This window comes from Bos indicus x Bos taurus, chromosome 18 (assembly GCF_003369695.1).
Source record: "Bos indicus x Bos taurus breed Angus x Brahman F1 hybrid chromosome 18, Bos_hybrid_MaternalHap_v2.0, whole genome shotgun sequence".
NCBI classification, from domain to species: Eukaryota; Metazoa; Chordata; class Mammalia; order Artiodactyla; family Bovidae; genus Bos; species Bos indicus x Bos taurus.
In genome coordinates, this window is record NC_040093.1 from 27,582,527 (window position 1) to 27,598,280 (window position 15,754).

The window sequence follows — 15,754 nt, forward strand, 5'->3', positions numbered from 1 at the left end:
CAGCCTGCCAGCGTCCACGGCGGCCCCTGCCCACCTTCCCGCTGCCCCTCCAACTGGCTGAGGGGCTGTGCACCCACTGGGCCTCTGCCAGGGCCGCTCTGCTCAGCTCCAATGTCACCTCCCCAGGGAGACTTCTCAGATCACCTTATGTAAGACGACTGACCCATCTCGCCCTGCCCTGCCTGGCTCTGTATTTATAGCACCTTGCACACCTGACATCCTCTATTTGTTTATCTGGCTTCTGTCTCCCCCTCACTGGAGGGAAAAGTCCAGACTTTTTGCTCACTCCCTGCTGGCAGCTTTCCCAGAGCCCAGAGCGCCATGGGGGCCACACTCAGGACACTCCATGTCTGCAGGGCTAAAGAACTCCACGCCTGGACTCAAACCAGTCATTCTTTCCCCAGCCGTGGTTCTCGTCTAAAAGAGGCAGGGGAAGTCAAATACATCTTTCCCCAACTAGTGCCCCATCTCTGCCTCTTCATTTGTAAACTCTTCAGCACGTGCCCCTCTCCTGAGCCTTGCTCTCCCTCCTGAACTCCAAAATTAGCCCCAATTTTTATTTTGCTCTGAATTTAAGTGCCTACACAGTTTTGAATTTTTTGACAGTTTTGTTAACAATTCAAGACTCATATCTACTACAAAATTAGCATGAAAACTTTGGGGTGGAAGCACCCTCATCCTGAGTGTCTCACAAGGCCAGGAGTCACTCCAGCACAGACCCCCAAGCCCAGCCCCCAGAGCAGGGCTGCCCTTCCACACTGCGGGGTTTCCAATGCCACTGGGACTGCCTTGAACAGGAAAATCATAAAAGGGTTTTTTGAATATTAGGAAAACCACTTAAATCACTGCCAGTTTTCAGAGAAGACTGAGGTTTGCACTCGATGGGCTGGAGAGTCACAAATGACCGCTGCCCCTTCTTGCCCTGCCTTAGAGGTTTCCTGGTTTCTACCCAGAGAGGATCCGGCAGTGGATCATAGTCCTTTCTGGACATGAAGAACCCTGTCCCTGGGGAAAAGTGCTGCTGGTCCTTTGGGTGAGTTTGTCAGCCCCCAGCGAGAAGGCAAGACACTGCGGGAAGAGTCTTGACGGAAAGCAGCAGAGCACAGGAGGACTTCGTGCAGCGAGAGACATGCCCTCCATCTGCAGCGTCTAGTATGGCAGCCACGTGTTACAACAAGCACACAGTCTGGGAACCTGGAGACTTGAGACCTATGATGGCTGAGAAGCCATGAACATGCCCTTGCTTTACACTCTCACAGAGGAAGGCCCTTTGGGAGGTCAGCTGTGAAGCCTGTGTCCTGGGCTCGCATTTGAAAAAGATGAGGGTTGGGGGTGAAGATGGACCTGCCCTAGGGATACACATGAGGGGTGGGCCCTAAATGAAGAGGGTGAAGGCTTACACACCAGGGCCCTTCCACAGTGTCAGGCCTGGAGGACTCAACACAGACACAGGAAAACCAGGGAGTCAGAATCCTTCAGTACTTGTGGTAACTGGGATCCTCTAGACGGAAGCCCAACCAATGGACACGGTATAGAATTCTCTACCAAAGCAAGTCACAGAAGGTGACAAGGGGCGTGGCATTTACTCTAACCAGAGCAAAAAAATCACCCCCAAACAAACAAAACACGAGACCACTAAACACCATCCACAAATCCACAAGGGGGTTGTGCTTATTCTTAAAAGTGCCAGTGGGTAACAGAGGAGAGGCTCCTTGTGTAAATCCTTGCACTTGAGCCTCATACACGAAAGCGTCCTGGAGAGCTGCCATAACCAAAAGCCATAGGCCGAGTGCCTTAAACAATCCAAGTTCACTTTCCCACAGTTCTAGAGGCTGGAAGTCCAAGATCAAGGCGTTGGCAGGTTTCGTTTCTCCTGAGGCCACTCTCCTTGGCGTACAGAGGGGCAAGCTGTCCTGAGGTGTAGGTCACCAAGTTTCACAGGCACGAGAATGTCCCTCCACAGGCTGGCTGTGCCCTTGGGACTCATCAGTGGCAGGTCTGGACGGAGGCTGTGTTAGGACAGGCCAGGCAGAGCGCTGCTCCCCATCTGATGAGCTCAGCGGGCACAGTGCTCTGACCTCTTTTCTGACCTAAGCAGGGGGCACTTCCTCCAGAGCCCCCTGCCAGGGAGCTTGCTCTGCTTCTTCACAGACCACGGCCCACACCTAGAACCGAGATGTGGGAGCAGGAAGCTGTGGAGGGACCGGCAGGTACCAACCCCGCGGCAGGAAGGTCTGGGGTTGCCTCGTCGCCCTCCACCTTTGCCTCCTGTCCTCCTTCCACATCCAAAAAGGAACAAGACACTGAACTCAGATGTCAGAAAGTGGGTGGTCACGGCCTAAAATGTGTTCCCCAGATTCATATGTTGAAGCTCTAAGCCCCCAGAACCTCAGATGTGGCTGTATCTGGAGAAAGGGCCTTTAAGATGGTGATTAAGTTAAAGATGAGTGTTAGACTGGATTAGGGCACCCTGGCTGGCATACTTATAAGAAGAGGGGATTACGACACAGAGAGAGAGACAGACAGGCCTGAGAGCAGAGCGAAGGCTGTGAGAAGAGGAGAAGACAGCCCTCTGTACGCCAAGGAGAGTGGCCTCAGGAGAAATGGAACCTCCCAACGCCTTGATCTGGGACTTCCAGCCTCTAGAACTGCGGGAAAGTGAACTTGGGATGTTTAAGGCACTTGGCCTATGGCTTTTCATTAGGGCAGCTCTAAGCAAACTAAGGCAGTCTGAAAGGAAAAAGCCTGTCCCAGGCAGAGGACTTTAAACCAAGCAAAATGGTGAGAGGAAGCACATAGATTCTTTTTCTGTCTTCGTGAGATGACGACAGATCTGGATAAAGCTGAGTGAAGACAACAGACAGGCTTGTTCCAATAAAAATCACATACTATCCAACCTCTAATATTCTGATTAGAGCAGAAGTCAAGTATCTTTTAAAAGTGATAAACAGCTCTTTTTTTATTAACAAACATACAAAAGGTCTCAAGATAGTTTGGAAGTGTAAAACTATAAAAAGCCCTTTAACATCCACTCTGAAGGCTACATCTTGAGAAAGTCCTTTCCAACTCCCTCAAAACTGCTAATGGATTAGGCTTAAGTGGCAAAACCAAAAGTAAATGCCTATTTGAAAACGTGCTTCTCTAATATGGAGAAAAATTGAGGTGGGGGGCAGTGGTAAATAGCAGAAACAGATAGGAAGGCGCGAAAGAAAACACCTTACTCAGCCTGACAGAAAGCAGGAGGCACGTGGGCACCACATCCGTTTCTTTAAAATGGAAGTCAAAGAGTTTTATGGAAAGTGCGGCCCAAATCCAGGCCAGGCCAGCGGGATCCCAGTGAGGAACCAGCACCAGGGCAAGCGTATCGCGTGCCCCGCAGCCGGCCAGCACTGTCCATTAGAAAGTCCCGAACTGCTCGAGGAATCTGGTCCCTCCCTCAAGGCAGCCGTGAACCACACGTGACTAAGAAGCACTTGAAATCTGGCTGGTATGACAGAGAGACTGGATTGTAAATCTTTATTCAACTTTAATTAATTTAAACTTAAACAGCCGCAGGGGGCTCGTGGCTGTCGCGCGGAACAGGCCAAGAACCTGGAGACGCTCCCTTTTCGCTCTCAGACGGTCGAGAAACCCCAGAAGCAGGAGGCTCTGGACCGTGCCTACTCCAATGTGGGTGGTCAGAAAACTTCCCACTGCTAGTCAGTGTTTGGGGGAAAAAAAAATCATGCAGGACTATAATTCTCCTAATTGGGTCACAGTTTGAAGGGGGTTCCTTAACATCCGTGACTCTGAGAAGAAGGCTTTGAGCTATTTCTGTGAGCAGAGAGACCAATGCATGCTCCACTTTTCTCCCGGACCCCCTACCAAGGTCAGGAGCAAGTTTATTAATATAGAGTGTAAGTGGCCCAAGAAACAGATTCTTTGGGCATGTCTGAAGGCGTAAGAAGTTCAAATCATTGTTTCTCTTGAAAAATTACATTTGAGCAGCACGGGATGGTGTGAAGTGAAGAGGCTGTAATGAAGACGTGCCCACGAGACAGGGGGCAGTGGGTGATGACCACCATCCCCAACCCACCCAGGTACAGAGCCCCGACCCCAACTCGCTGGCTAGCTCCCATGCTCACCTGAGGGACAAGTTTCCCTCGTTCAAGCTCCTTGGATCCCCCCTTTCAAAGGGACCCCCCCATAAGTGTTCCCCTGACATAGCAACTGGTGGGACATGACATTCTCTGTCTGCCGTGGGATCCCTATGTTTCTGAGCTCTCTGGCATGCTTACAGCCCTAAACAGGAGACCCCTAATGCTCACCCTCAATACCCACCCCCCTCCAAAAGGACTCACAGTCTCCCCTCTTTATGTTCATCTACATTTTCCTGGGCCACTCGGTATCACCCCCTCTGGAAGGCAGCAGCCACAGTGTTGGCACCTCTCAGAGTGGGCAGTGTGGGGTGGCCATGAGGGAACCCCCCACTACCTACCGAGGGGACAGAATGCAAGACAGCTCGAGTGCCCAGATGAGGAGGACAGGCAATGTATAGTCATACATACAGCCCAATATATTATATAGGGGAACATACACTCCAGTGTCAAACACTGAAATTAAACCCAAAACCCTGACAGCTTTGAACCTCCCATAAAAATAAAGCAACTACTAAATGGTGGATCCAGAAGACAAATGGGCAAATGAATGATAATCACTGTAACTCAGGCTACTGCAGCCAGATCTCAGATCATTTCTAAAAAGTGGAATGTCTTGGTGCATACGCTTATCTCTTCTGGAGAAGACAGAGAGGAAACAAGCTTGGTGGGAATTTTGATTGGAAGGAGTGATGCTAAAGCTGAAGCTCCAATACTTTGGCCACTTGATGCGAAGGGCTGACTCACTGGAAAAGACCCTGATGCTAGGAAAGATTGAGGGCAAGAGCAGAAGGGGGCGACAGAGGACGAGATGGTTGGATGGCATCACCGACGTGATGGACATGAGTTTGAGCAAACTTAGGAAGATAGTGAAGGATGGGGAAGCCTGGCATGCTGCAGTCCACGGGGTTGCAAAGAGTCAGACACAACTTAGGGACTGAACAACAACAATGACTCCAGTCAAAAAAGCTCCTGGATAATGGCTCTCAGAGGTCTTCCTGGTATCCATGTAATTGCCCTGACTCTGGCTTCAGGACATTCCTAACTTAGAAGCAACAGCCTCTCCAAGATGCTTCTTTATAACACACTCTGACATTGCAGGGAAGGCGGTGCTATCACTACAAAGCTGTCTTGTATGAAGAGATGGAGCCTTAGCTTCCACACTGGTCAGGGGGAGGGGTGGGTGTGTGTGCGTGCATACACGTGTTTGTGCATGCATATGCACGCACAGATGTGCACACACATGTGTGAGAGGAGGAGCAGACATACTGGCATATACTTAGAGGAAGGACTTAGAGAAGGCGATGGCACCCCACTCCAGTACTCTTGCCTGGAAAATCCCATGGATGGAGGAGCCTGGTCGGCTGCAGTCCTTGGGGTTGCTAAGAGTCAGACACAACTGAGCGACTTCACTTTCACTTTTCACTCTCATGCACTGGAGAAGGAGATGGCAACCCACTCCAGTGTTCTTGCCTGGAGAATCCCAGGGAAGGGGGCGCCTACTGGGCTGCCGTCTATGGGGTCGCACAGAGTTGTACACGACTGAAGCAACTTAGCAGCAGCAGCAGCAGCAGCTGAGGAAGGACTAAGACAAGAAATATGTAATCAGAAGCCATCACAATTACAAATGTAAATGAACAGGCAATTGGCGCTGACCTTTGTAGATTGTTAGAGGACTAATTAAGGCAAATCAGGAACTCTGTTCCAACAAAAAAACAAGACTGTAGACACCCTAAGAAGTACTCCTGTCCTCTTCATGTGGATGCAAAATGCAAGCGAATCAAACGGTAATCAAACTACATGTGCTTTACACTGACAAAAGGAAAACTGTCTCCATGAACAAAAGACAAGCAAGATTCACCCCTTGGTTTCCTGTGAGTAATTTTGCTAGTATCTCCGTCAACGAGCTCAGCCACTATTTGAGCTCTTGCCATGTGGCTGGCACTCTATTAGATTCCATACAAACAGATCCCACCCATGAAGCAGTCAGAAATGCCAATTACAAACTTTGCTTTGAATGGCTATTTTAAAAGCTGTAGAAAAAAAAAAAGAACAGAATCAAAGTATACATCATTCAGCAAACTCCATTTTTCATTCAACAATATTATATTCTCTCTTCATGTCAATATATAATGAAGTCTCTTTAGCCTTGCATTGAAAAGCTTTCTAAAAAAGCACCCTGAAATTCATAATTCTCATCCCAGTAGTCCCTCATCAGGAAATGGATTTAAAACAGATAAAGTCATGTTTTCTCTATTCCTTCAAGAGTGCTCAAATTTTCAGTCACCCCAATTTGTTCAGATGCCCTTTACACATTAAACTTTTCTGGCAGAATTACTTTATCCCTATGCTTCCCCAAGCCTCATGGACAAGACATACAATCAAAAGGAAAAAGGAGAGAGAAAAAACTCTGGTGGTTTTACGAAAATAATACTTTAGAACTGCAGAACTGGTCACACCATATTTTAGTGTTAAAAGAAAAATTGTACTGAAATTGCGTATAATTTAGCTATTTACAAAAAAACCAAAACAAACAAAAAGAAAACAATGCTCTTAATACTCCGAGGGCAGCTTTATGCCAGTTTTGAAAAATCAAAACCAAAACAAATGACAAACTGGAAAACAGTGCATTTTCTTATTCTCTTAAATTGTACAAGTAGAACTCCCCGGAACTTGCTTCAAAAAAATCATCCATCGAGTGGAGCCGGTGAGTGTCTCAGTAAAGGCTGTCGTCTAAACCACATCGTCACTTGGCCAGCTCCCTGACCCCAGGAATTCACTACCTTGAGCGCCGAAGATGTGTCAGTGAAGGAGGCTGCCATCTTCTGCTCCAAGCAAAACACTCCCCTCAATTTTGAATGAGCACACCATCTGTAAGCTGAGCCATCATCCGGTTGCCCTGAACGCATGAGCCGGCGTCTAGAACAATGTATCCACACCAAGAGCTGAGAGACGGCATCAGCCGTGCCCCCAACTCAAAGTCTTGCCCAGAGTAGGTGCTCGATGAAGAGTCATGTCATTACTTATGTGCAACGTTTGGAGGGCTACGTCCCCATGTGAGAAGTAGTTAAGGGCAGGGTAAGAGAAACAGGAGGAGGAAAACAGAGGAAGGCCGAGGGCAGAAGCACAAAGTGGCTCTTGTCTTCTGAAGCTCAGGGCACTGATAGAGCGAAATTAACCACAGTTTCACCCGGGAGCCAGAAATGCCTTTTTAATAAGCAAACAGGGAAGCTGATCCTACACATGATCCACCTACGGGTGCATTCCATCTTCCAAGGGCTTCTGGTTAACTAAGGGGAGGCAAAGAGCCGAAGCCAGCCACTGGGAGATATGACCCAGGTGCCGCTGCAGCAACGAGCTTTGTCTGCCTTTATCTGTGTGCATGTGGGAAGGAGTGGGAGTGAAACAGGAAGGCCAAATCCCAAAACCGTCGAGAGAATACTTGGTCCTGCAGAAAATACATTCAAGCCAAAATCAAAAGACCAGGTCACACACAAAAAATGTTGGGAAGGCACGAACCTTGGTAGTGTGGTCACCTTCTCTTCTGTGAGATGTACATTTCCAAGACATTCTTTTTTAAATGGGAAGGCCGTGTGTGTGTATGTGTTTCTAGCACAGAGGTGAGGGCGGCAAGCATAACCACAAAGACCATTGCACTTGGTAAAAAAAAAAAAAAAAAAACCAATACACTACGGGACTCACTGATGTAAGTAAGGGTGACGCTTGACCACAAGCAGGACTGTGTCGGGGAGGGTGGACTAGGTATTAGCATGTGGTCAGCAACCAAGACTCAGCCCTTTGGTGGAGCAGGGCAGGACCTCGATGCTTTAAGACTGGTCAGGAGGGCTCTCAAGGGGCTTAGGGAGCCAGTGGTGGGTATGAATCTTGGCCACTGCTACAAAATTCTGAAGGCAGAGGAGCTTCCACCATTTCTCCTTCTCTGCACTTCCATGTGGGACTGAGCTAACAAGTAAGGTTTGAAGAAGTGGCATTTCTGTCACCCTCAGGCGAGAAGCCACAGGAGAGTCCACTCCATCAGCCTCGGCAAGAGAAGCCCCGCCACTGCAGAAGGTGACAGGAGCTCTGAGCCCCTGGGCTCACGGAAGGGAAGGACGTTATTTCCGGTGGCTTTTGTATAAATCTCTCTGGTGTGCGGACAAGACAGGAGGAAAGGAAAGGAGAGAGAACACCGTCTTTTAACCAGGTGATGACAGAATGCCAGGAAGGAAAACCCTAGACAGCACCACTGTTTACACGCGGCTTAGAGTCAGAACGCAGGGCTCCCGACAGGTGCCCAAAGACAGCCCTGAGGCCTCCTCACACCACAAGGATGACCTTGCCAGCTGAGGATCAGTGCCCCAACCTTTATGTCCCAGAGGAGAGAAGTGGGAATTACAGGCACACCTCATGGATGTTGTGATAAATCGAGTATGACAACAAAGTGAGCTAACGTGATTTCTGTGGTTTCCCAGTGCGTATAAAAGTTACATTTACACTACATGGTAGTCTATTAAGGTCGGGGAAAAAAAAAAAAAGTATCTTAACTATCTTAATAAAAATAAATAAAAAATAAATATCTTAATTAAAAAACATTTCAGTGCTTAAAAATGTTGATCATCATCTGAGCCTTCAAGGGGTCGAAATATTTTCTGCTGGTGGAGGGCTTGAAATAACGTGAGAATTACCAAAACATGACACAGAGACGCAAAGTGAGCAAATGCTGATTGGAAAATGATACCCACAGACTTGCTCCAAGTGGGGCAGCCACGAACCTTCCATCTGTAAAAGGATGATGCAGCGTCTCTGAGCGTGGCAGAACAAGGGACACCTGTTTTATGAAGTCTGTGTTTACAAAACCAGAAGATGATGACTTTCAGTGTCTTAATTCTACCAGGTCCATGCAGCCCTTCTCTTGAAGACATTCTTCCAAGAAGTTAATAAGTCTATCCCCAGTGCAAGGGAGGAGGATATGTTTTAAGATGAGTTTTCTTGATGGAGTTTCTAAAACAGAACTGAGTTACTGTTCATGTCAATATGAACATTACCTAGGAATTTATGCCTTTGTCATTAGTAAAGAGTATACATTTAACTAGAGCGCATGGGTGGAAGGGCAGTGCAGGGTGGGGAGGGAGGTGGGTGGAGAGTGAAAACATGACTCCAGGCCGAAGACAACACAAAAGGATTCTGAAATACAGAAAGGAAGTCTATCATCTAGATGAAAGTTGCTCATACACTTCGGAGAGGGAGGAAAAGAAAAAAAACACTAATACGCATTAAATGAGAGAAACCCAGAAGGCAATGGTGTAAGAACGCAATTCCACAGCAACTGCATAAATAGAAGTATTACATTATAAAACAGGGGACTGTTTGTTCCAGCTCATAGACCCCGGGTGAAATGGCAGCTGTACACTATTTAGTTTGGGGCACCTCATTAATAAAAAGGGAATTCTGAGCAGAGTGAAAGAAAGAATTGAGGGGCAAAAGGGACCAGCTTTTAGTGGAAGATTAAAACAATGACGTATGCAAAGCTGGTTAAAAAAAAATTAAACCCTGAAATAAATAGGTCTGAGTATACTGGTAGAGGAAGAAGAACCCCGTGAAATGATTTAACAGCAGAATAAAGAGACTGGCAGGACAAACAGGCCAAAATGCCATCGTGGGGAGTGGGGACCCCCACAGCCGGATGGCACAATGGTCCCAGTCTTGGGGCCCTGGCGTGTATGTGGGTGCTGGGTCCCATCCCAGGGCAGAACCATGGGGTCAGACATGAAACACAAGCCCCAGAGGTGGAGAATGATGAACTTTAAACAAAAGAGGCATCCATGATACATGCAGGAGGGCACAGTCCATCTTGCAGTGCCCTGGGGGTGACAAAAATCACCCTGATCCCCACGCAGGACTTTCCCAAAGCGACAATTCAGGCTGACCGCGAGGAGGACTGGCCCCTCCTTTGTGATAACCCTACTCGAGCAGAGAGGAAATGGTCTCGAATTCTGGTGTATCCCATCATTGGGGGATCGAGCTCCACCCATACAGAACAAGGGGGAAGAGAAGCAGCTGGGTGATGGACACAGAAGCTGTAGGCAGAGAGGTCCATGGGGGCTCTGGAGCGATGCCTCCAGTAGGAAACGAAGCTGACAGATAAAGCAATACAGCAGAGCCTTCAGAGCAGAGAAAACGTCTACTCTGGCAGAGGGCTAGCCATGAATTAATCATAGGTACCTAGAAAACCAGAGAAAACAAAAAGTTGTACAAGAAGGTAAATGAAATTATAAAACTCTACATGGCTCAGCTGTGATTAATATTTATAGAGTTAGAATAATGAAAATACTGAATATTAATATGCCCCCAAATTATTATTTAATCATAACGGAAGACAGATCGGAGGGTAAGACAGAATGTGTTGAGGGGCTGGGGTGTGTGGGTACCGAGTCTGTGTGCAAGAGGGTGTGTACGGAGTGGGGGCAGGGTGGGAATGTGAGTTTGTGGATCGGGTGTGTGTGAGTAGGTATGAGTGTGTGGGCCTGCAGAATGGCGTACTAGTAAAATCCTTCTTTTCCCATGTAGAAAGCCGACAGGTAATGTCTAACACTTAGCCAAAAAAAAAGAAAATTTCAAACAATAGTAGAGGCTATTAAGAAATATGGCCATGAATAACAAAAGGAACAATTAAACTTGAAAGCCAGGGCTCTGGGGAATGGCACTGGGGAGGGCCGTGCCATTTTTCACAGTAAGGTTTATATAACTTTTTGCCTTTAAAAACTGTAAAAATGTGCAATCTGATAACATTAGGATTAAAACCCCACACAGCCATGACAGCTCCATGGCTGACAGGGTGCTGCAGGCAACAGAGAGGCCAAAAGGCCCACCCGAGTCTGCAGCCTGGCCAGGTCGTGCGGCAACACGCCATCGGAATGAGCAAAGGGGTTTGTCTGCAGGAGAAGTCGTGAACCCGGGCCTGTGAGGTGGCCCCAGGGAGAAACCCAGGGAGCCGCCTGAAGGGCACGTGCCAAAGGCAGGAGAGCCAAGTTTCAAGAGGTCGGGAGCCAAGGGCCAGGCCTAGTGCCTGGCGATGCTGGCCTGTGGGGCAGACCAAGGACCACGAGCCAGGGAGGGGCGTGGAGGATGGTCCAGAGCAGCGGAAGAACAAGACAGAAACACGGCCAGGCAAGGGCGCTTCCAGAAGGCATTAGGCAGCAACCTCAAAGACCAAGCAAGAAGCCCAGCACGTGGCCACTGGGCTGGGTACATGCAAGGTCAACGGTTCCTTCTCAAGCACGGTTTGATGACGAGAGGAAACAGGCTCTGATAGTCTGATGGGAACTGGAGATGGACCAACACAGACTGTTCTTTCAAGATCTGAAGATTCTGTTGTAGACAGACAGCGGAACCCAGGATTAAGGGAGTGCTTCTGCTGTACGGTTTTTAAAGAGACAGGTGACTGTCCTATGCTCCCAAGTGGAGAGAAAGGGATTGGGAGGCTGAAAAAAGTAAGAGAGAGGGGACAGTCTAATGTACGAGGTTCCTGCAGGAGTAAGTCACATGGGAAAGACAGGAGAAAGGACTGCAGGCTAGAGGACAGGCGGGAAGCAGACATGGGGCAAGGGCTGCGGCAAGGTCCCCACACTCTCTGTGAAGGAAGGGGCAGCTCTGAGCCGGGAATAGCCCGGGCGCTCGGATACAGTCACGATGTTTTTAATAAGCACTCACTCTTCAATCACCTCTGAAGTTCATTCTTACAGACCAGACTCGAGGCCACGAACTGCCCAATCTCAATTCTGAGCAAGACATACTTCAGCATTTTCTTTATGTCGATCTGAACCCAAAGACTGAATCTAGAATGCACGCTGGACGCACCTGGGGAGAGGGGACAACACACGGTCTGTTGGCTTGCTCACTGGGCAGTGGCTTGTGACGTGCAAAGAAAAGTGGTGCTAAGTTCCTCTAAAAAAATTTAAAAGTAAGAGGAAAGTGACAGTCCCTGCGTGTCCCCCACGCCCAGAGCACAGCGGCCACCTGTGGCCCACGAGACCACTCACCAGGGTCGGTGGAGGGGCACCTGCGGATGGTGAAGATCTGCCCCAGGTCCTCGTCCTCCTCAGGGAGGCCCTTCTGCAGCCGCTGCAGCTTGCGCAGGCTCTCGCTGCGCTGGTGTTTCATGGAGCGCACGTGCTGGATGAGGTTGAGCTTGGCCTTGGTGGAGTAGCTGCACAGGACGCAGTGGTAGTAGCAGCTCTCGCCCTCCACGCCACTCTCGTGCTGCTGCAGGTGCTGCGAGGGTGAGAGAGAGGGACGTGCCCTGGTCAGCCGCACCAAGCCCAGCTTCGCCGTGAGCCCGCCCGCCCTGCTGGCAGCCCCACAACCCCTTTCCGGGGTGACTCGGTTTTCCCAGGGGGCCCTTCCCCCAGCAGCTTGATGAGGACAGGGAGCAAGGTGATTCTTGCTCCTGCCTCCCCCAGGTGTGTCAGAGTGCTGAAAATGCTGATGGATCCGACAATCCCAGTGTAAAATTGGCTTCCTGGCACAATAATCCGAGGTTCCTCTTTCCGCTTATCTCCAAAGTGTTTGCTCTATGTGGACAGGGGTTGGCAAGCTATGGCCACAGGCCAAGTGTACCCTTCTGCCTGGTTCTGCAAACAGGGTTTCGGTGGAACACAGCCACAAACTGTGCATCATCAGTTTGTGCATCATCAATGGATGCTTTCTGAACACCAGATGGAGTTCAACAGTTGCAAAAGAGATTACATGGCCTGCAAAGCCCAAAATCTTATTATCTGGACCTTCATGGAAAAAGTGACGAGCGCCCGCTTTAAGGGATGGCCTACAGGGTGGTCACCTTACCTGCACAGAATCTTAGGTCAGTAAAGAAGCGCCAAAGCTGCTGTGTGGCTATTTCACAAGAAAGATGACTCACGCTTTTGTATTTAGAACTGGTCTATTAGGAGAACCTGAAATTACATTTTCCCCTAGATTAGGAAAAAAGGAAAAATAAATTTGTCCAGACCAGTTCTCTCTCAACATCTCAATGTCATTTGGCTTAGAGCTCAGATGGTCAAAATTACACTCTGGGCTGTGTTTGTGTCGATACAGAACTTTGATTCCAGAACATGGAAGCCCAGGCATCAGTACGAAGCAGACACGACAGGGATAAAAGTATGGTACACAAACCAGAGGAGGCCATGGGGTTAGCAGAACCCAGACTTCTGTATCTTGAAGAAGACTTGTATCGAAGCACAATATTCACATCCTTTGGGGTCCCTGTGAGAACACATGGAAAGCTACGGACCCTTTTTATTAAGAATTAGAGAACTGACATGCTCCTGGTATAGAAAGGCCACTTTCTTCATTTCAAATGACTCATTTTAGGCGACGAGGGAATTTTTCTATTGGGTACACATAAAGCAGGAAAAAAAAAAATCCCAAGAAGTTTTAAGTGGTTGACTCGAGGTAACACAGCTAGTTAATGGGAGAAAGAGAACTAGAATCTGGCAGCATCTGCCCCCAGTATCCTTCTGGAGGAGTAAACTGACATCATGGATTTTATGGGCTCATGTTACCACCTGTCCTTCCCTCTTTCTCCTCACCCCAACTCCCACCTCCAGTCCCCCGAGCCTGGCCCAAGGAACCACAATAAAGCCTTGGGGCTGCTCTGTGCTGCTCATCTCCTTTCTGACCACACTTGTTCTATTTGACTCCCATGCCCGGTAACCATCTCTGGTCCTGCTTGGACCTCTGTCCTGTCCTGATTATACCGTGGGACACTCAGGAAGCGCAGAAGTCAATGTCCTGCACTCTGCTCAATGCTAACAAGAGCGGCCCAGCTGTTCCTACTGGATGACACAGCTTTGAGGCTCATGTGTTCACATGCACACATCCTACGTTCACAGAAAAAGTGTGAACATCCCAGAAGCAGGTCTGGACCTCATTGGAAGAGGAAATATGAATGCACCAACAGAGGGCTGAAGAAGGGGAGGGGGCGCAGGCCCTCGACCATGTAAGCTGGCCACACGACGTTAACTTTTGCTCTGAGGCCAACCTGCAGGCAACACAGTAAGGGCTTCACAGGTATCAGCAGAGAACAATCCCTTCTTTCCCAGAAATGGGTGATTTAACACACTCAAGTACAGAGCCTTGGAGCAAAACGATATGTCTTCCCCTGGCCCTGCCTCCAGTAAGAGCTGGCCTACAGAAATCACCACCAGAAAGAGATTGAAAAACAAGCAAGCTCAATGTTAACTGTCAGAGTATAACCACCAAAACACAAAGCTACTTTTCTTGAAATAAATTTGAGCTGTTTCTTTTTTTTTTTTTAATGGTTTCTCTTCAGTTTGCCCCCTCTGACTTAAGTCTCCTTGCCAAGGATGGAAAGCTCCAAAGCTACATTTTTTGGAGGGTGGGACTCTGGGGAGAGAGACTGACGGGCTAGATGGAAAGGAAAACACAATGAGCTTGCCCATGCTGATTCTCCCCAAATTCTCCATGCTGCTGCTAAGTCGCTTCAGTCGTGTCTGACTCTATGCGACCCCATAGATGGCAGCCCACCAGGCTCCGCCGTCCCTGGGATTCTCCAGGCAAGAACACTGGAGTGGGTTGCCATTTCCTTCTCCAATGCATGAAAGTGAAAAGTGAAAGTAAAGTCGCTCAGTCGTGTCTGACTCTTCGAGACCCCATGGACTGCAGCCTACCAGGCTCCTCCGTCCATGGGATTTTCCAGGCAAGAGTACTGGAATGGGTTGCCATTGCCTTCTCCAAATTCTCCATAGGGACCCCCGAAAGCCAAAAATGGAACCTGGGTATTCCCGGGAGCAAGCGTTAGGGTTGGGACTGAGGAACAGGGAACTCATACAGGAGCCAGGAATGGCCACCTTGGATCACTAAGACCCAACAAATTACATTTATTAAAGTTTCAACAAAAACTGACTGAATGAAAGGTAACAGGAAAATAACCATGGAATTCAAAGTGATAAGTCCTATCAAGGGATTCTGGTGGTATTGTAAAATACGAAATCACAGAAAGGATCACTGAAGCCTTAACCCCGAATTCCCATTACCTTCCCATGAAACAGGATTTCCTGGCAGTAAGGCTCTGAATCTTAAACATGAAATTTTAATATGGATGTGAGGGTTCTTTTCCAAATGTCTGGGGTTTTTAGTCTCTGAGCCAGAAGAGAGGATAGCACGGCCAGAAAGAGTTGGATGGGAGCTGAGATATGAGATGTCTTTCATCCTCAGACTCAGGCGCTCTTGGGTGACAGGGCTGTATAAATCCTCAACTGAAATAAACATCACACTGGGGACTCCTGCTGGAAAAATAACTGATACAACGATGATGCCCCTACACCACCACACTTGACTCCTGGTAGTCACTGGTAATCTCTGCTGCCACCAGGAATCCTTTTGGTCTATGTGAGAACCGTTTTGGAAAGAAAATGGGTACCTAATGCAAATGGTAGAGACAAGAATAAAAACAAAAAATGTGGAAAACAGAGCCATGGCCTCTCCCTCTGAGCCCGGTGTAGCGGACAGTTAGGGTCCCCTCTCAGACTTGCACAGAAGCTTAATTCAAAATTCCAAGCTTGCTTGCGCACTCCAACTTCACTCTCCAAGACATACACATG

At 48.5% G+C, this 15,754-nt stretch overlaps 1 protein-coding gene across 3 annotated transcripts in view; it reads right to left on the minus strand.

The window, feature by feature from the left end:
* Positions 1-15,754, minus strand: part of ZFHX3 (zinc finger homeobox 3) — a 244,021-nt gene that overhangs the window by 88,684 nt on the left and 139,583 nt on the right. For all 3 annotated transcript variants that reach the window (XM_027516111.1, XM_027516108.1, XM_027516109.1), the window contains one exon: positions 12,176-12,407. In XM_027516111.1, the coding sequence (XP_027371912.1) occupies positions 12,176-12,407 (232 nt within the window). The remainder of the gene's footprint in view (positions 1-12,175; positions 12,408-15,754) is intronic.